Source organism: Saccopteryx bilineata, chromosome 2, assembly GCF_036850765.1.
Source record: "Saccopteryx bilineata isolate mSacBil1 chromosome 2, mSacBil1_pri_phased_curated, whole genome shotgun sequence".
NCBI lineage: Eukaryota > Metazoa > Chordata > Mammalia > Chiroptera > Emballonuridae > Saccopteryx > Saccopteryx bilineata.
In genome coordinates, this window is record NC_089491.1 from 308,461,336 (window position 1) to 308,480,481 (window position 19,146).

The window sequence follows — 19,146 nt, forward strand, 5'->3', positions numbered from 1 at the left end:
GAAGCTGGAAACCGGGAGAGACAGTCTGACAGACTCCCGCATGCGCCCAACCGGGATCCACCCGGCACGCCCACCAGGGGCGACGCTCTGCCCACCAGGGGGCGATGCTCTGCCCCTCCGGGGCATTGCTCTGCCGCGACCAGAGCCACTCTAGCGCCTGGGGCAGCGGCCAAGGAGCCATCCCCAGCGCCCGGGCCATCTTTGCTCCAGTGGAGCCTCGGCTGTGGGAGGGGAAGAGAGAGAGAGGAAGGAGGGGGGGGGTGGAGAAGCAAATGGGCGCCTCTCCTATGTGCCCTGGCCGGAAATCGAACCCGGGTCCCTCGCACGCCAGGCCGACGCTCTACCGCTGAGCCAACCGGCCAGGGCCGAGTTTTGGCATCTTTTATTTATTTTTCCTATACTAAGAAATTGTGACAAAACTCATTTGGAATAAAAAAAAAGACATCTCCCCCCCCCCCACACACACACATACAAAAACCCATACCTCATTTGGGGAATTGTGCTTATTGCTTCTAGTTGAAGAAAATAAAGAGAACAGGAGTGATACTTTCAGAATTTATCACCATCCCTGCTACAGTGACAGAGTAGCTATTGAATTCCTCACAAGTGCCAGACTGTAATAGGTGAGCCCCCCCCCAGTGTAGTGGCTATGAGCTTGGGCTTTAGAAGCTGACTTGTGTTAAATCTTACTAGCTGGATGACCTCAGGCATGTCATTTAACATTTTTGGAGTCTCATCCACAAATTGAAAACAATACCTACCTCATAGAGCCATCCTGAGGTTAAACAATGTCTTTGAATCACTTATCTCAGTGACTGGAACATGGTAGCTCACATTGTAAGGAGACATTGAACTTGACCCTGAGCAGCTCAGAGACCCCATCATTACCACAGGGCAAGTACTTATACACTAGAGTGTAGGAGAGCATGCAGGACCCTGTCTTTAGGGCTGGGCAAAGAGTGGGGATGGGAGTCTCTGGAGTACAAGATAGAGGAAGGAAAGAAAGACAAAAAAAAAAAAAAAAAGAAGAAGAAAGGAAGTAAAGGAGGAAGGAAGGAAAAAAGAAATAAGGAAGGAAGGAAAGAAGAAAGCATGAGGAGAGAAGATGAAAGAAAAGTAGAAAGAGACCTTAACTGAGTACATTTGGGAACAGAATTAAACTCATCAGAAATAGTTATACCACTCCTTCTCTCATCTATTTAAGACATGACTATGGATATACAGCTGGTAACTAAAACATTATGGTCCCCCAGCAGAACTGGGCCCAGGGAGTTGAAGTGAACCTGTGTGAATGTGCCCAGAGCCCTCCCTGCCTGGGCAGGTGGGTGCCTGGCAGGGTAGGCACTCACTTCATGCCCTGCTGGAAGACTGAGTTGCGACGGGTCTTGCAGATGATGAGGTCAGCCCACTGCACCACGACGATGCTGGCGAAAAAGGCTGTGTGGCAGGTGAACTCCACCACCTTCCGTTGTTCGTAGGTCTGGGGGAAGAGCGCAGAGAGGTAACAGTGTGAGAAGAAAAGGCAGGACCAGAGTGTAGCATAGTTCAGGGCCATTGTCAAACCCTGGACACCGAATTCACACTTAGCCCCCAATTCCAGTTGGCCACTGCTGATCATCTCTGCCAGATATTTCTTTTTCAATTTTAGTTTTTCCTTTATTTTTTTTCAGCTTTATCAAAGCATAATTGACAGGTAAAATTGTAAGATATTTCAAGTGTACAACTTGGTTATTTGATACACATTCACGTTGTGAAAGGATCCCCCCCCCCATTAAGTTAATGGACACATCATGCCAGGCATTTAGGCTCCTCTTTCATACACATGTTTGCCACACCCCGTCCCACTCACCCACTCCTGTCCATAGCTGTCTTCCAGGTCATTCGTGGACCGGTCATCCCAGTCGAGGCGTATTCCCAGCAACGTTGATGGCAGGAACCCATTCTCTGCCAGGATCACGAAGTAGGCGAAGAAACCGCCCAGTGCCTGGATCATCCCTGTGCGTCACGGGCAAAATGTAGGGCCTGGTTCAGAGAAGGAAGCTGGCTGTCCCTGACACTGGGAGAACTGGCCTCTGTCCTGGACTTTAAAAGCCGGGGAAAGAATTCTCTGGGGTTCCCTCCTGAGCCCCAGGGCCCCCCCACACCTATCTGTCCGTAGGCCATGCTGATGAGCCTTTCGTTCACCAGCTTGTCTGTCTGTGGGTTTCTTGGCTGCCGCTTCATGATGTCACTCTCAGCTGCTTCATAAGCCAAGGAGATGGCAGGGACCTGTGTGAAGTGGGGAGTGGTGGAGAGAAGGGCTTTGGAAGTGAGCCCTGAGCTTGTCTTCTCTCTAGCCAGCACAGCCTAGCCAGCTGCTTTTTGTCCCTCTCTTTTTCCACCAGCTGCCCATCCCTACCCACTGCGCCATGTGATTGCTTTGTCTGTCTCCTACTCCAGCCCTTGGCCTCACCATGTCTGTGCCCAGGTCGATGCAGAGGATGGTCACGGTGCCCAGTGGCAGGGGGATGTTGGCAATAATGAAGAGCAGGAAGGGGGTGATCTCAGGGATGTTGCTGGTCAGGGTGTATGCGATGGATTTTTTCAGGTTGTCAAAGATGAGGCGGCCTGTGGGGAGTTTCTGAGGGCATCAGGGAGGTCAGAGGGACCATTCCCCACCCCTAGCCATGGAAGTGTGGCTCCTCGATGTCTTGAGCAAGGAAGGTTTTGTGAGGGAAGCTAATACTGGCAGTGGATGCCTGCCATCTGAGTTGACTCTGTGACTGGGGTAAAATGCACGGGAAGTAGGTGTGTGGTCATTAGATGTCCTGGATGCCACCCCAGCCATAGCCTTCTTACCCTCCTCCACGCCTGTGACAATAGAGGCAAAGTTATCATCCAGCAAGATCATGTCAGCTGCCTGCTTAGAGACGTCAGAGCCTGAGATACCCATGGCTATGCCGATGTCTGCCTTCTTCAGCGCCGGGGAGTCGTTCACGCCGTCACCTGTCACTGCCACGATGGCTCCCTGGGAGAAGGTACAACCAAGCTGGACCATGAAGGCCCCGCCCTGCACAGACCCAGCCCTACCTTCCACTACTTTGCTCACCTGCCTCTGACAGCCCTCCACAATGATGAGCTTCTGCTGTGGAGAAGTCCGCGCAAAGACGATCTCCGTGTGGTTCCTGAGGATCTCGTCCAGCTGCTCCGATGTCATGTCTTTCAGGTCAGAGCCATGTACCACACATGCCTTGGCCTCTCTGGAGGGCAGGGGCAGAGGCTCTGATACCCAGCCTAGCCAGCCTGCCACCCCTTTTCACTGCTGCTGGCGCTCTAAACTTCCACCGGGCCTCATCCTTCTCTCCCTCAAAGCTCAGGGACCTGTTTTTCCTTATTTCTCTGTCTGAGGAAATGATGTTAGATCCTCGCCGTGCACATAACCACAGTCAGTACAGTTTGCTAGGTGTGTGCTCATTCCCTTAGACGTACTTCATTGCTATAGCCACCTGAAGTGTAGATAGGATCTTAATTTTGTAGTTGAGAAAATGGAGGCTTAGGAAGAAAAGGTGACATCTCCAAGGTTACAGAGATAAACAATGGCACAGCCTGGACACACTTAGGACTGAAGAGCCAGAGGAAAGGCCTATAAACTTCCCAGAGGTAGTATCCCAATGCCCCAGGGAAGACTCGGGTGCCCTGTGGAAGAGGACAGGTTGATAGAGGCAGGGGGTTCTGCCTCACCTGGGGTTGACTTGGCTGACGGGGATGTTAAGCCGGGCGGCAATGTCCTCCACAGTTTCATTGCCCTCTGATATAATGCCCACACCTTTGGCAATGGCTTTGGCTGTGATTGGGTGGTCCCCAGTCACCATGATCACCTTGTGGGAAGGAGAAAGAAGAAAAGGGCAGCAGTATTAAGCTCATATCCCCATCCCCAGTCCGTTCTTTTTTTTTTTTTTTTTTTTTTTTAGTGAGAGATACAAAGAGAGAAACAGACAGGAAAGGAGAGAGAGATGAGAAGCATCAATTCTTTGTTGTGGCACCTTAGTTGTTCATTGATTGCTTTCTCATATGTGCCTTGACCGGGGGTCTCCAGCTGAGCCAGTGACCTCTTACTTGAGCCAGTGACCTTTGATCAAGCTGGTGATCGTGGGCTCAAGTCAGTGACCTCTGGGTTCAAGCCAGCAACCATAGGGTCATATCTATCATCCCACGCTCAAGTCAGTGACCCTGAGCTCAAGCTGGCGAGCCAGCACTCAAGCCGGCAACCTGGGGTTTTTTTTTAGTTTTTTTTTTTTACAGAGACAGAGAGAGAGTCAGAGAGAGGGATAAATAGGGACAGACAGGAATGGAGAGAAATGAGAAGCATCAATCATTAGTTTTTCGTTGCGACACCTTAGTTGTTCATTGATTGCTTTCTCATATGTGCCTTGACGGTGGAGCTACAGCAGACCGAATAACCCCTTGTTGGAGCCAGCATCCTTGGGTCCAAGCTGGTGAGCTTTTTGCTCAAGCCAGATGAACCCGCGCTCAAGCTGGCGACCTCGGAATTTCGAACCTGGATCCTCCGCATCCCAGTCTGACGCTCTATCCACTGCGCCACCACCTGGTCAGGCGCAACCTCGGTTTTGAACTTGGGTCTTCTGAGTCCCAGGCCGACACTTTATCTACTGCATCACCACCTGGTTAGGCCCCAACCTATTCTTTTCCTAAAGTCAGGAAAAGGCACATGGTGGGGCTCATAGATCCCATTCAAAATAATGAAGGTAGAAGTGAAAGTGTGTGTGTGTGTGTGTGTGTGTGTGTGTGTGTGTGTGTGTTTGGGTGAATGGCTCAGGGGAAGAGACAATGACAAGTAGTGTTCTGGGGATCAGAGATGGTTTGCTTATATGGAAGAAAGTTGCCATGACAGAATAGCATGTGGAAGAGAAAACTCAAAGATTTCTTAGGAGTTTGGATTTCATGGGATATGAGACTGTCTGAGCTAGCTGGACCCTTAACAGCTTCCTCCTGTTACCTATGAGAAAACAAGGCTTATAAAGGGCCTGTGATTTGCTTAAGGTCACAGGAAGCCAAAACTGTGGTTTTCTTAGTGTCCAATATGATTGCTACAAGCCATCTATCTAACTGTCAGAGTAAGGATGACAGAGAGATAATCTTCCTTCCCTACCTCCCTGCCATGCTTCTATGATATGAAAAGGAGATGACTCCTGCCCTAATGATAATGTTTATTGTGTTTTAGAATGGATGAGGCTGGCTGGGAGGGTTGTTGGCATCTGAGAAGCTGGTTAAGAGGCTATTACAAGCATAAGGTGATCAGAGCTGGATTAGGATATAACACTTGTGTTACACGGAGCACATCACATAGATACTAAAAAGGAAGCCTCTCCAGGCCTCACTGCCTTCTCTTCCGCCCTTACTACTCCACTGAAATTGTCCCCCCTTCAAAGGCTACATGGGCCTCTCAGTGGGAAAACAATAGCATCTTTGCAGTCCTCATCCTTATTGACTCACCTGAAGCATTTGGTATGTTCACTACCTCTCCCTGAAACCTTTTCTCCCTTGGCTTTCATGGACCCTTTATTCCTAGTTCTTCTCCATCCTCTTTATGTATTTTCCCACCCTCTTCAGGGAGGCAGCCAAGAAGAGTGAAGGAAGTAAGTAACTTAGGAATCTGAAGGCTACATACATATAAATGCTGACCTTCCCTAGCTCGGTGGCCTTAGACAAGTGCCTCCACTAAGCCTCGGCACACAAAGATGAGTCCTACCTTTCGCAGTTGTCGTGAAAAGTATGTGACTTTAGGTGGATGCATGATAAATGTTAGCTGTGTCTTATCACCCTCTACTGGTTCCAATTCCTCTACTTGACCTTAACTTTTGGTGTGGCCCAGGGTTTTATTCTCCAACTTTTTCTTGACCCATACTCTTTTCCTGCAATATTAAACATTACCATCTGTAATTGTTGAGAGTTTCACTGAGCTACTTCATGATATTGCTGCTTTAGCATCCATTTTGTTTGGCCAAGTGCCCTGCTCCTAGGCAATATAATAAAACATACTAGTACGTCTTTACTTTGCAGTCATGGGCTAGTGGGATTGAAAATTTCAGTTCTGACCCTCTTTCTTGAGCTCTAAACCATATTTCAGCTTTCCCTGGAACATCTTTCCCGGGTGTCTTGCGGATTCCTTGAATGTAAGGTCAAATTGAACTCATTATCTCTACTTTCAGCACCCCAACCAAGACTGCTTCTCTACTCTCTACCTTAGAAACATCCTCATTCATTCAGGTTTGTCTCTATGTCTTCCTCACTTCCCATAACCAGTTTAGTCACCAAGTTCTCAAAACATTTCTTGAATGTAAGAACTCCCGTTTGTCACTGCCCTTGTCCAGGTCATCATCCCTTGTCTGACCTATTGCAATAGTTTCTTTTTTTTTTTTTTTTTTTTTTTTGACAGAGACAGAGAAAGAGTCAGAGAGAGGGACAGGTAGGACAGATAGAAAGGAAGGGAGAGAGATAAGAAGTATCAAGTCTTTGTTGTGGCACCTTAGTTGTTCATTGATTGCTTTCTCATATATACCTTGACTGGGGGGCTATAGCAGAGCAAGTGACCCCTTGTGCAAGCCAGTGACCTTGGGCTCAAGCCAGCAACCATAGATAGGGTCATGTCTATGATCCCATGCTCAAGCCAGTGACCCTGTGCTCAAGCTGATGAGCCCAGATTCAAGCCGGATGAGCGTGCGCTCAAGCCGGCAACCTCAGGATTTTGAACCTGGGTCCTCGGCATCCCAGTCTGACACTCTATCCACTGCTCCACCAACTGGTCAGGCTTGCAATAGCTTCTTGTTTGCCTCCCTGACTCCAGTTCTTCTCCAACTCTAGGCCTTCCTCCATCTAAAAGTTATACCAGACCTGTGACACCTGTGGCTTTCTGTGGACCACAGGATAAAACCCAAGCCTGGCATTCAAGCAAAGTCCTTCCAACTGACCCTGGCCCAACATTTCAGTCTCGGTTTCCAGTGCTCCTCTGCCACCTCTCCCTGCAACCCACACACATACTTGGTACAGTCTAACCACACAGGGTACGCACTGTTCTCTGATCTTCACATGCCCTGCTCTCTCTCACTGCTTTACAAAACACTTGTCAACCTTCAAGACCCAGATCAAATATCATGCCCTCTGTAAAATATTGTCCAATTCTCTGAGGCAGAATTAACTGCTCCCTGCTCTGACTTCCTGTGGAGAGACTTTCCCTAGGCCTCTGTGATAGTTCTGATCATGACAAGAGCCAAGGGAACATGCCTTCCGGAGAAGCAGGCTGTGCTTGACGTAGCCAACCCACTTCTTACTAGCAGACTTATTTTGGGAAAGTTACTTACCCACTCTGAGTCTCAGCTTGCTTTATTTTTAAATGAGGGTAGTTAAGCCTACCTTAGAGACACAGAAATCACATATATACACATATATACAGACAAGTCCTCTAGTGTGATGGATGAGAAGTAGCAGATCGCTTTGGTTTAAATCCTGGCCCTACCACTTACTAGCTGTGTGGGTTTGTGCATGTTACTTTGTGCCTCGGTCCTTCTGTGTAAAAAAAGGGGAAATACTAGTGCTTACTCATAGGGTTCTTATGAAGATTAAGTGAGATTATACAGACTTAGTGCTAAGAGTAGTGCCTGATTCATATAAAGTCTCACAAAACAATTGGCTGTTTTTATTATTAGCGTATCTGACCAATAGTAAGTGCTCAACTACCCTGGTTATTATGATTGTTCTGTGGTTAATCGTAAAAAACACTTGTTTTCCCTGAAAGACTGTGAACTCCGGAGGCCAGACTGTCATCTTTGAATCCCCAGTGCCTAGTACACAGGTACTACTGACCCTCAGTAGACAGGTACAGTTGAACTGAGGTGGTAACAGGTGAGATGTTGAAAGAGGAGGAGCAAACAGCTGCACCATACCTGTTGAGTAGCTAGGTTAAGGGGGGTGGTAGAGTGCTGTGTCTTTGGAATGAGAAAGTGAAGCTCCAAAATGGAAGGGATTTATGTCGGTAAGTTTGTTGAACTCCCACACCTTAAACAGTGCCTGATATGAAGTTGGTAAGCAATGAATAGTTGTTAAATGAAGAAAAATTACAGCACCAAGGAGGAAGTGACCATTGATAAGCAATTGCAATTGAATAAGAGAGCATGAGAGAGGGGTGCTAGGTGGGATGAGTGTCGGAGCCAGTATACAGGGTTCTGGGGGAGTGAGTGGGTGCAGACAGGAGCCTGATAATCCCATCTAATGCTAATTCAAATGGCTAGAGAGAGTGGGCAGTAGTTGGGAGGGGTAAGGCACCGTATATCCAAGATAGTGGTGCCAGATCAGCTTGACATCAAAATGGAATAAGCCATGCCAGGGAGGGAGAGGATGGGTGTGGAAGACTGGGCACTCTGAGCGCAAGGGACAAGGGACGAGGGTGAGCTTTCCAAGGAAGTGGCCAAGCTATCTTTGCAAATGACAGCTTCTTCTCTCAGTCGGTGAGAAGGAGATCACCGGTGGCCTGGGTGTCTCCAGGCCAGTAGCCCCTGCAGTCTCTTGACCTTCAGAGTGTGGAAGAAGAGGGTGAAGGGGAAGAAGTGAGGCTGGTACCTTGATGCCTGCACTCCGACACTTGCCCACAGCGTCCGGCACAGCAGCCCGGGGAGGGTCGATCATGGACATCAGCCCCACAAAGCAGAGCTTGTCTGTGGGAAAGTTCAGTTCATCTGTGTCAAATTTGAAGCCACGGGGAAACTTCCCAGAGGGCAGATTCAGTTGACAGAACCCTGAAGGAAGGCAGAAGGGAGAAGTGAGAGCAGCATGGTGGCTGCCTGAGCACCCCCAAAGCCCCTCACCCTAAGAAAGCCACTGAGGCTTAGAAATCCCTTTCTCAGCCCTGCTCTTGGCTTCTGGACCCTCACCCAGCACTCGCTCTCCAAGTCCTCCCAGCTCCATGTAGGCGTTCTGGAAGGCGTCTTGCATCTCCTTGTCCAGAGGGATCTCCTTGCCCTGCACCAAGATGGAGGAGCACCGATCCAGGATGCGCTCTGGGGCCCCCTTCATCACCAGCACATGGCTCTGGGGGCTGTCTTCTCGCTCATGGATAGACAGCTGGAGAGAGAATGGGCAGCTACAGAGGAAGCCATACTTGTCTTACTAGCTCCAGTGTCCAGCACAGGGCCTGGGACAGAACAGAAGCTGGAAAGAAACCCACAATAAAATAACCCTTAACTCAGGCCCTGGCCAGTTGGCTCAGTGGTAGAGCATCGGCCTGGCTTGCAGGAGTCCTGGGTTCGATTCCCAGCCAGGGCACACAGGAGAAGCGCCCATCTGCTTCTCAACCCCTCCCCCTCTCCTTCCTCTCTGTCTCTCTCTTCCCCTCCTGCAGCTGAGGCTCCATTGGAGCAAAGTTGGCCCGGGCACTGAGGATGGCTCCATGGCCTCTGCCTCAGGCACTAGAATGGCTCTGGTTGCAGCAGAGCAACACCCTAGATGGGCAGAGCATTGCCTCCTGGTGGGCATGCCAGGTGGATCCCGGTCGGGCACATGCGAGAGTCTGTCTGACTGCCTCCCCATTTCCAGCTTCGGAAAAATACAAATAAATAAATAAATAAATAACCCTTAACTCATCAATGCTTGCAGTGTGGAGAGGTGTTTGGACCTCATAGTCCCAACCCTGTAACCTGAGAGTCACTTCCCATAAAACATTCATTGACTCAACAAATATTTATTAAGATCAGTTTATGCAGGCACTGTGCAGGGGCTTGGTGGCTTTCTTGTCAACATTCCCTATCACCATACTGGCCTCAGTGGGTCTTTACCTCTATGGTCTACATAGCATGTGGCTGAGACTGTGTTCTTGGCATGTAACAGATGCCTACAAGCTGAAGGATACCCTAGGGAAATTTCAGAAGTATGTTTTCAACTGAGTAAAATGAAAAGATTGAGGGACTGGGGCCAGAGGATGGGGAGCTGTGGAAAGAGGAGTTAAGAGGGTGACAGGCTATTGTAAGGAATGAGGTTTGGGAGCTAAGCGTTAATGGCAACCAGACTCAGGGTGCTTTGGGGAATGAAGCAGGGGTGAGAGGACGTGATGCTCAGATGCCCCCAATTCTCATGTTAATGACTCCCTCTTGGCTTTGTGCACCCCCTCATTTCTGTTCATCCATTCTCCTGTCCCAGTGCCCTGACCAAACCTGGTACTTGTTGGTGGAGTTGAAAGGAATCTCCGCCACCTTGGGGTTTCTGTCCCTCATCTTCCTCACGGAACCACAGGACAGCTCAATGCACTTGAGCAGAGCTGACTCGGAGGCATCACCAGCTGTGTCACGCTGCCAGAAGAGAATTCAGTGTCACAGTGGGGCTGGAGAAGGATGGAAGACCAAGGGCAGAGGGCCCTGAGGCCTTGGAGGCTGCCACAGGGAGTGAGAGAGGAAGCTGGGCATCAGCAAAGTGGGCAGTCTATGGAGACACCCCTGACTTTCTACCTTAGACACGGAGATGTTCTCTTGTCCAGCTTTGAAGACAGCACGGTTGCAGAGACCAGCAATCCGAGACAGGGCTGTCCACGTTGGGGATCGTTTGTCAAAAGTGGCCCCTGGGAGAAAATGAGGGAGAACCAGGACTTTGGCTCCTGTTTAGAGCTCTTACCCCTCCTCACCCACTCTGCCACCCAGTGTCCTGGACATCCTCCGATCCCCTTCACCCCTCTGGGGTGCCCTATCACCAGACTGGTCTTCCGTGGTGTCAGCCTCATGGATCTGGTTGTCAAACCACATGTGGGCGACAGTCATGCGGTTCTGGGTGAGAGTGCCCGTCTTGTCAGAGCAGATGGTGGAGGTGGAGCCCAGCGTCTCCACAGCCTCCAGGTTCTTCACCAGGCAGTTCTTCCTCGCCATGCGTTTGGCTGTCAGGGTCAGACACACCTGGTAGAGAGCAAGGAGAATACAAAAGGGTCAAGGCTGAGCCAGAGATGTCTATGACCTTACTCCAGAGCGTGGCTCTCTCCCTCCTCCCTAGATGCTACTCCACAAACATGAGTGGGATGTAGGTGTGAGCAGCTGAACTGAGATCATGGGTATATATTTAGGTGAAATATCCAGTATAAAGTTGACATTTGGAGCTCTAGAGAGGGCCAGAGAGGAGTTAGGCATAGAAATGAAAGAGTCATCCACACAGAATGAGCACTGAAAACTGAGCTCACTTAAGTGTGGTAGGAGGAGATCATAGAGCTGAGGCCTGATAATCAGTTTTGGAAAGAAGAAGAAGACATTTCTGGGGACAGAGGAGAGGAAAACCAAGATAATGACATGTCACCATGATCAATGAAAGAGGATTTCAGGCAGGTGGACAGCAGTATTCATTTCATCAGCAGAGTTAAGGATGAGGGCTGAGGAAAGGTCACTGGATTAGCTAGGTAGCCACTGGAACTTTCAGAGAGCCTTTATTTAAGAGTTAACCGGGATGAGCTCCAGATTGGGGGGGGGGGGCAGATGAATAGTATAACTGTGGTGAGAAGAGCTGACTATGACAAGCTCCGGGAGATGGACTGCATGCCAAAGTACAGCCCAACCTGAGATTTTCCAGACTCAACCTCTGAGCCACGTATTAAATGATCTTTTACAGACTCATACTCTAATCCAGGTATTACATGAGAATCTGATATGTAATTTTATGGGCAATAAACCCCTAAAATAAGCAACAACACCACCTCAGCTTGACCACTCACAGTGACAGTGGCCAACAGACCCTCAGGCACGTTGGCCACGATGATGCCAATGAGGAAAATGACTGCCTCCAGCCAGCTGTAGCCCAGGATGAGGGACAGCACAAAGAAGGAGACGCCCAAAAACACAGCCACCCCTGTGATCAGCTGGATGAAGTGTTCAATCTCCATGGCTATAGGGGTCCGCCCAACTTCCAGGCCTGAGGCCAGAGTAGCTATGCGGCCCATCACCGTCCGGTCGCCCGTAGCAATCACGATACCCCTGGCAGTGCCTGCAACACAGGAGGAGACATCAAGCTGGGTACCTTTGATCCCAGGAACTGAAGTCCTGTTCTACTTCCTAAGAAAGGAGAACCATCCCAGAATAAATGTACCAAAGACTCCGATCCCTCACTTGGCTTACTCTTTCTGCCTGAATTGCCAATTCCAGGCTAAGCATAATAGCAAATTATTTTCTCTTCCACTTGGGCCTGTGGAAAAGGGTTGCAAATAAACTCCAGGTTCAAACTGAGAAGATTCAATAAGTAAAATAAAAATATTGCTTGCAGTACTTCAGTAAAATCCACCTTCCACTTGTTATCCAAAAGCATATTATGAACACAAAGTAAGGCACTTATGGAATTTCCATGTAGTCTTAAGATTTTCTTTCTCAACATTAGGTATGAAAGTCCATGGAAGAAGCTAGGCAATTACTGACCTTTATGTAGACATTAGAGGGGACTTCTGGGAAGAAAGGGTGGGACAGTGGGAAGAGTATGCATGTTGGATTCAGCCAAACCTGAGCTTGAATGTTTGTTTGAGTTCCTACTTAGAGATTGTTTTAATGATTCAATAACATAGTGATATAGTACACCTAGATCAGTGCCTAGCACATAGTAGGCACTCAACAAATGTTAGTTTCATTCATTTTCTATACTCTTTTCAAAGGTAATTTCAGGGCAAGCACTGGAAATATTTTACTAGGCATTTTTAACAATTGTGGGAAATGTAGAGCAAACTTCAGATTCTCAGTACATTAAAAATTTAGGAAATTTAATGTGTGGTGATTTTCAATGTAATTCCAACTTGCTGAAAGGGAAGGAAAGCCCAAAGAAACATAATCAATCCATGGACTAGAAATGACAAGTATAAAAGGTGTGGAGGTGGGTGCAAGGCCTCCTCTGGCTCACCTCTGAGGTCTGTGGGCTGGTCAGGTTTCTTTCTCCCACCAGCTTTTGCTCCCACTCCCTCTCCAAGTCAGCCCTGACTTGATTCACTGACGTGACCACAAAGGACACAGATTGCAGTTGTACTTGGACTCTAGCCACTAAGTAGGGGCAGTTCTGGGAGTGCCACTGGCCTTTGGTCATCTCTAGAACCCAGAACAGGGATGCAGCAAACTGGGTAACATAAGCATAACGATTTCTCTTGGTGAAATGGAGTCCCAGATATAGCCTGAAAGAGGGCCCAAGTGTCTGTGTGGTGTGGCAGCTTCTCCGACCCTCTCCCAGTCTGTGGCTCTAGTCAGAGCAAGGGCCAGAGAAGAAGGCAACTAGTCCTAGTCCCAGGGGAAACAGAAGGCATCATTCAAGCCAAAGGCACTCAGGATTCAAGGCTGGCTTGGGATGTGTGTGAGTGTGTGAGCATTATGCGTTTGAGTGTGTGATGTGTGTGTGAGATGGGCAAGTGTGTATGAATGTGAGTGTGTGTGTGTGCATGTGCATGTGTAAGGGGAGCTTGGCTCAATACCTTAAGGTTTTGGAATCCACTCATTGTTAGGGTGGACAGAACAGAGATCTTCCTGTGAGAAGGTTACTTTTACAGAGTTATGCTGTCCCAGCCAATATCCTGCTCTCTGGAGGGGACTATTTCTGTAATATTTAGGGATCTGCATCCCCAAATCCTCAATTCCCTCCTCTAGAGCAGAGTTTTGATGAGTAAGGACAGTCACAGCCCCGAATCCTGATTGGGGGCTCAGGGTTCGGACTCCTCCCTCAGTGGGTGCTGGGATGAGAAGCCACTCCCACCAGGCTAACCTCTCACCTTCCACACAGTTGGTAGAGAAAAAACAGATATTGCGGGTCTCCAAAGGATTCTCATGGGTAAACTCAGGCGAGCGAGTTTGGGGCTCTGACTCGCCAGTTAGGGATGAGTTGTCCACCTGGGGAGGAAGAAGGGAGGGTGTAGTCATCAGACTGGCAGACGCATTTGTGCACACACAGCTGTCTCCTGACTCCAACCACATTTAATCTCCATGACATGAGGGACAAAATTACACTTGTCCTCATCAGATATTTATAGCATTACTCAGTTATTGTCCCTGCTCTGGTTTGAAATCCTATCTCTTACTAACTTCCTATGTGACCTTGGGCTAGTTACTTAGCCAACAGAGCCTCCATTCATTCATCTGTAAAATGGGGAATCATTAATCAAAATCTATTCATTGCACAACTACATGGTGCTAGAAGGTATAGACACAGGGATCCCCTACTCTTCAAACTTCTAACTGGGTCCCTGTCAGCTCCATACCGCCTTCCTTTTACACCAGCCAGTTGCTCTGGCATGGCCTCCTCACCTTACAGCCATGAGAAGAGATGATCCGGAGGTCAGCAGGCACACGGTCTCCACCCTTCACTTCCACCAGGTCTCCCACCACCACTTCCTCCGCGTTGATCTGCATCTTCTCGCCCTCCCGCACCACAAGGGCTTGCTGTGGGGAGGCCATGGGCATTGCATGAAGTCCTTGTCTCTACCCCTACCTTCCTTTCTGGCTGGTTTCTTACTTCTTCTTCAACTCCATTAAAAAAGAAGAGAAGCCCTGAACCCTTAGCTACAAAACTAGGTCCTGATGTGGAGAGCTAGAGGGACTTTTTCGTCCAAGCCTCCATCTCAGAGTACAAGAAGTTGAAAAGCGATAAGCTGGACCCTTCCAGAAACCTTATGCCCCAGCCTAGAGCCCAGCCCAGCCATCTACCTGTGGAACCATGTTCTTGAAGGAATCCATGATCTTGGAGCTCTTGGCCTCTTGGTAATAGGAGAAGCAGCCAGTGACAATGACTACAGCTGCCAGCACCACGCCCAGATATAGCTGGTAAGGATAAAGGGTTTGAGAGATCTGCTCATCTCCCAACCCTAAAGGGACACCTGCCACACGGGACAAGCATTAAATGCCACCTTTGTCTATGACTGGTAGTGAAAATGGTAGAGGAAAGTCCTTCTCTCTAATCCCCCCTCAATCTTCTAGTCCCCAACCTCCTAAGACTGGAAGGGGCAGGGAGAGTTCTAGGGAGTTTCCCAGACTAGAACTTCATGCTGGGGTGAAGACAGAGGTATGGCAGACAAGCCCACTTAAGTGTGAAGGAACAGAGACAGGCTTTGTCAATAATGAGTGATTGTGTGTGTGTGTGTGCGTGGTTGTGTGTTGGGGTGTTTATAGATACGTATAGAAGCTTCACCCCTTTTCAGCCTAAAAAGCACTGTGATGTGAAGGTTTTGTTCCCCCTCCCCCCAGCTATACTGGAGATTCAGGGTTAGAGGACAGTCATGGACTGCTCTAGGGCTCAGGCCTTCCAGCTCACATTGTCGTTGGATGGTTCATCTTCCATGGCAGCCTGGATGCCATAAGCCAGGAAGCAGAGGATGGCCCCAATCCACAGAAGGATGGAGAAGCCTCCAAAAAGCTGGCGACAGAACTTGACCCACTCAGGGGTAGTCGGGGGTGGGGTGAGGGCGTTGGGTCCATCCCGAGCCAGAATGTCCTGGGCTCTCTGGTTGGTGAGGCCCTGAAGGAGGCAAAAAGAAGTGAGGGAGTTTGCATCTGGAACCAATCTGACCCCTCACCACTACCCACCCACTCTTTGGCAGGGAATAATGTCCAGATAAAGAAGAAAATCTCTTGGTTGGAAGGGATGAGACCATCAAGAGAGGTCACATGAAGGAAGCGTTGTTTGTAATGGGTGTTAGAGGCTTTAAAGGCTGAGGAGGATTTTGAGTGCTGCCCTTTCTCTGGTCGTCACGGGATTAAGACACATTTTGGGCCACAATAATCTCCTCTGGAGGCAGCCTGAGGCTAGGAAGACACTCAGTTGGTTTCTCCCTTATCTCTCTTCCTTCAGATTCCCCACTTCACAAGGATTTAAGAAGAGTCCTCCATTATTGACCATCAATGTGGCACAGCTTCAGCAATCGCCCATCACTTCCCCCGGAAAGCCTCTCCTGGCCCTGTTCCCTAGCCCAGGTTGATTCAGATGCCCCTCTCTGCATCCCATTGTACCCTAGGCATAATTCCAGAGCTGCACTTACCATATGGCACTGGAATTCTATGTTTGCATTCCTTTTTGCTACTAGACTTTGAGGCAGAGGCCATTTTTTTATATATATCTTTCTATCTGTCCACTTATTTATTTAGTAAATGTATATTGAGTGCTAGGCTCTATTATCAGCTCTGGGGACCCAGAGATGGACACGGCCTACAAAGTCCCTGCCTTGTGGAGCTTATGGTCTAGGGAGGTGACACACAAGGAATAGATATTAAGTGACAGAGAGTGAAAAGTGTTACTAAGCTAAATAAAGTAAGCTAAAGGAATGGGGGCATAGAATTTTTAAAAGGGCAATTAGGGAAGGCTTGCAGGAGGAGGTTACTCTGCTACACTTTTGATTAATAATGTTTTTATTTTAATGGGTTTGGCAATCTGATTGTGTTGCATATTATTATTATTATTTTTTTTAAAAAACTAAACACTTGTTTTTTTTGTGACAGAGACAGGGAGAAAGACAGAGAAAAGGACTGATAAGGACAGACAAACAGGAAGGGAGAGTGAGATGAGAAACATCAATTCTTCGTTGCAGCTCCTTAGTTGTTCACAGTTTGTTTTCTCATATGTGCCTTGACCGGGGGCTACAGTAGAGCAAGTGATGACCCCTTACTCAAGCCAGTGACCTTGGGCTCAAGCCAGCAACCTTGGGCTTCAAGCCAGTGACCTCTGGGCCCAAGCCAGCAGCCATGAGGTCATGTCTATAATCCCATGCGCAAGCCAGTGACCCCACGCTGAAGCTGGTGAGCCCACACTCAACCCAGGTGAACCTGTACTCAAGCTGGCGACCTCAGGGTTTCAAACCTGTGTCCTCTGCATCCCAGCCCGACACTCTATCTACTGCACCACGCCTGGTCAGGCTAAACACACTCTTTTTAAAACACTTTTTCCCATTGATTTGAGAGAGATAGGGGTGAGGAAGGAAGAGAAAGAAAAGCATCAACTCGCTGTTACAGATGTTCCATTTAGTTGTGCGCTCATTGACTGCTGCTGGTAGGTGTCCTGACAGAACATCAAACCCACGATCTTAGTGCACTGGAAGGAGGCTTTGTCCACTGAACCACCTGGCCAGGACTATGCTACTTACTATTGATGTGATCTTGGGAAACTGCTCTTCTTATCTGAGTCTCCTTGCTCTAGGGAAGAGGTCCACAGCATGTATCTCTCAAGGATGTTGTAAGGGTTAGAAGAATGTATGTAAAGCATTTTTCATGAGATTCATACAAACCAGGGCCTCAACATACTACTGTAAGAATAGTGATGTGTCACTCCAATTCATGTATGTCAGTACCATGAGAGGCTGTGTGTCACTGAAGCTGCTGGAGGGAGAGGGAGAGTCCTGCCTGGAGGCCCTCTAGGGCCGGCTGCTAAGCAGTCCTGGCTTTCAGGTGCACAGGAAAGAGCTGTAGACTAGGACGCAGGGAATCGGGGTTCTAATTCTGGCTCTGCCACCAACCAGTCACCGGGCTCGAGTTTCCCCATCTGTAGAGAGGGTTGCATTACATTGTAAGGGTCCCTTACACCCTGTTGCCGCATGGTTCTTTCACCTTCTTTGTGTCTTCCCCAGAGCCTCTTCACTCACCTTGGACAAGTCCACTTGGTATTTTCGGCCCAGCTCATCCAAGGACAGCTTGTGGTCATCCTGGGGAAGGGAAACTGGGTTACTCTGGTGAGGGAAGCTGAGTGTGTGTGTGTTTAGAATGTATGTGAGGTCAATGAGAGGCAGAGAGGTGAGGCGAGGAGCACAAGGAGGGGAGGATGGGGAACAGGACTTCTCTGAGGGCACCAGACTGTGGGGCAGCTCTCCTAGCATGGAGGGCTGTGGGCCTCACCATGGCCACCTCCTTCTTCAGCTCATCCAGCTCCTTCTCTTTCTGTTTCTTCTTGCCGCCCCCATTCTCTGCAGTGGTGGCTGCAGGCGAGTACTCACGTCCAGCCTGCAGAAGGAAGGGAGAGCCCCTAGAGTCAGGGAGGAGAGAAGCTGGAGCCTCTATTCCCACCTGAAAGCAGGGAGCCCAGGCGCGAGGAGTGGGTGCAGTGAATTCAAAGCAGTGATGTTTCAGTGGAGGAGAGGAGGTTGAGAGTGGGGGGAATCCCAAACCTTCAGTTTGCAAAGCTATGGACAGAGCCGTGGGGCTCTATGTTTGAATTTCAGGAAAGGCCCAAGGGCTCAGGACTCAGGAGTACAATTTTAAGTTGTTTAGCAATTGGATTTCTGCTAAGATTTTGTTTGCTGAAAGAACGCTGCTGCTAAATGCAAAACAAAAGAAACACAAACTTTAAAACCACCGCCCCATACCATTTAGAATTCTGGAAGGGGTGGGCAGGGTTGGGAGGGTGGTGGAGGGTAGAAATTTCACCCTGTAGAAATGTCTTTGTGCCCACACCATGGCTACTTTGTCCAGAGAGGAGTAGAGACAGTTAGGAAGTCCGTAGTTGGAGGGTCAGAGTGTGTCCAGAAAATGGAGACATGGCATTTGCTTGGAGCCTTCTCCACCCCACTGGGCAGGCCTTTGGTAGAGGGGTTTGGGGCAACAGACAATTTGCAAGATTTGAGGCAGCAAATAACAACTAGGTAATACGATAATCGGGCCCCATTTGTCCAAAAAACAAACAAACAAACAAACAAAAAAAACACCTGTCTCAGAGGATAAATCTAAAACTAAAATGCATGTAACTCTTCGGCCTGGGTCCTCTGGTGAAATCAGGTAAACATTTAAGCAGAAACCTCAGGAGACTGCCATTTCCCCCTCTCCTCCTCAGTGCCTGAGGTCTCCTCACCATTATCAGGTTTCCAGGATCCCACAGGGAACTTCTGGGGGAAAGGGTGGGAATTTCTCCCACCAAGGGGAGACTGTCTTAGGATGACAGGACAGGAGGGGGCTGGGAGGACCTGGGGTGGTCATGACAAGTATCTTTCATTCCCTCTTCCGCCCCAGGCCCCCGTCCTCCCCTTTCCCTCGGGATATGGTTCCCTTGTCACAGGAGCGGCTCAGTTACTGCCTCGGTATGGGTGGGGTGTTCATGGATGAGCTTCAATATACGACGGTAAAATTTGTTTTTTTCCATATGGAATAGCTGGGTGGGATTTATGGGTAAGGTGTTTGCCCTTTTATAAAGTATAAT

At 48.9% G+C, this 19,146-nt stretch overlaps 1 protein-coding gene across 1 annotated transcript in view; it reads right to left on the reverse strand.

The window, feature by feature from the left end:
• The window catches only part of ATP1A2 (ATPase Na+/K+ transporting subunit alpha 2), a 29,035-nt gene that overhangs the window by 6,323 nt on the left and 3,566 nt on the right, over nt 1–19,146 (reverse strand). The window contains exons 2-20 of the mRNA XM_066261675.1: nt 17,853–17,957; nt 17,603–17,662; nt 15,286–15,489; nt 14,682–14,795; nt 14,283–14,417; nt 13,751–13,868; nt 11,732–12,000; nt 10,730–10,928; nt 10,491–10,600; nt 10,200–10,334; nt 8,925–9,114; nt 8,614–8,789; nt 3,721–3,857; nt 3,089–3,239; nt 2,839–3,007; nt 2,453–2,607; nt 2,145–2,268; nt 1,850–1,995; nt 1,350–1,480 (exon numbers count right to left, since the gene is read on the reverse strand). Of these exons, the coding sequence (XP_066117772.1) occupies nt 1,350–1,480; nt 1,850–1,995; nt 2,145–2,268; nt 2,453–2,607; nt 2,839–3,007; nt 3,089–3,239; nt 3,721–3,857; nt 8,614–8,789; nt 8,925–9,114; nt 10,200–10,334; nt 10,491–10,600; nt 10,730–10,928; nt 11,732–12,000; nt 13,751–13,868; nt 14,283–14,417; nt 14,682–14,795; nt 15,286–15,489; nt 17,603–17,662; nt 17,853–17,957 (2,828 nt within the window). The remainder of the gene's footprint in view (nt 1–1,349; nt 1,481–1,849; nt 1,996–2,144; nt 2,269–2,452; nt 2,608–2,838; nt 3,008–3,088; nt 3,240–3,720; nt 3,858–8,613; nt 8,790–8,924; nt 9,115–10,199; nt 10,335–10,490; nt 10,601–10,729; nt 10,929–11,731; nt 12,001–13,750; nt 13,869–14,282; nt 14,418–14,681; nt 14,796–15,285; nt 15,490–17,602; nt 17,663–17,852; nt 17,958–19,146) is intronic.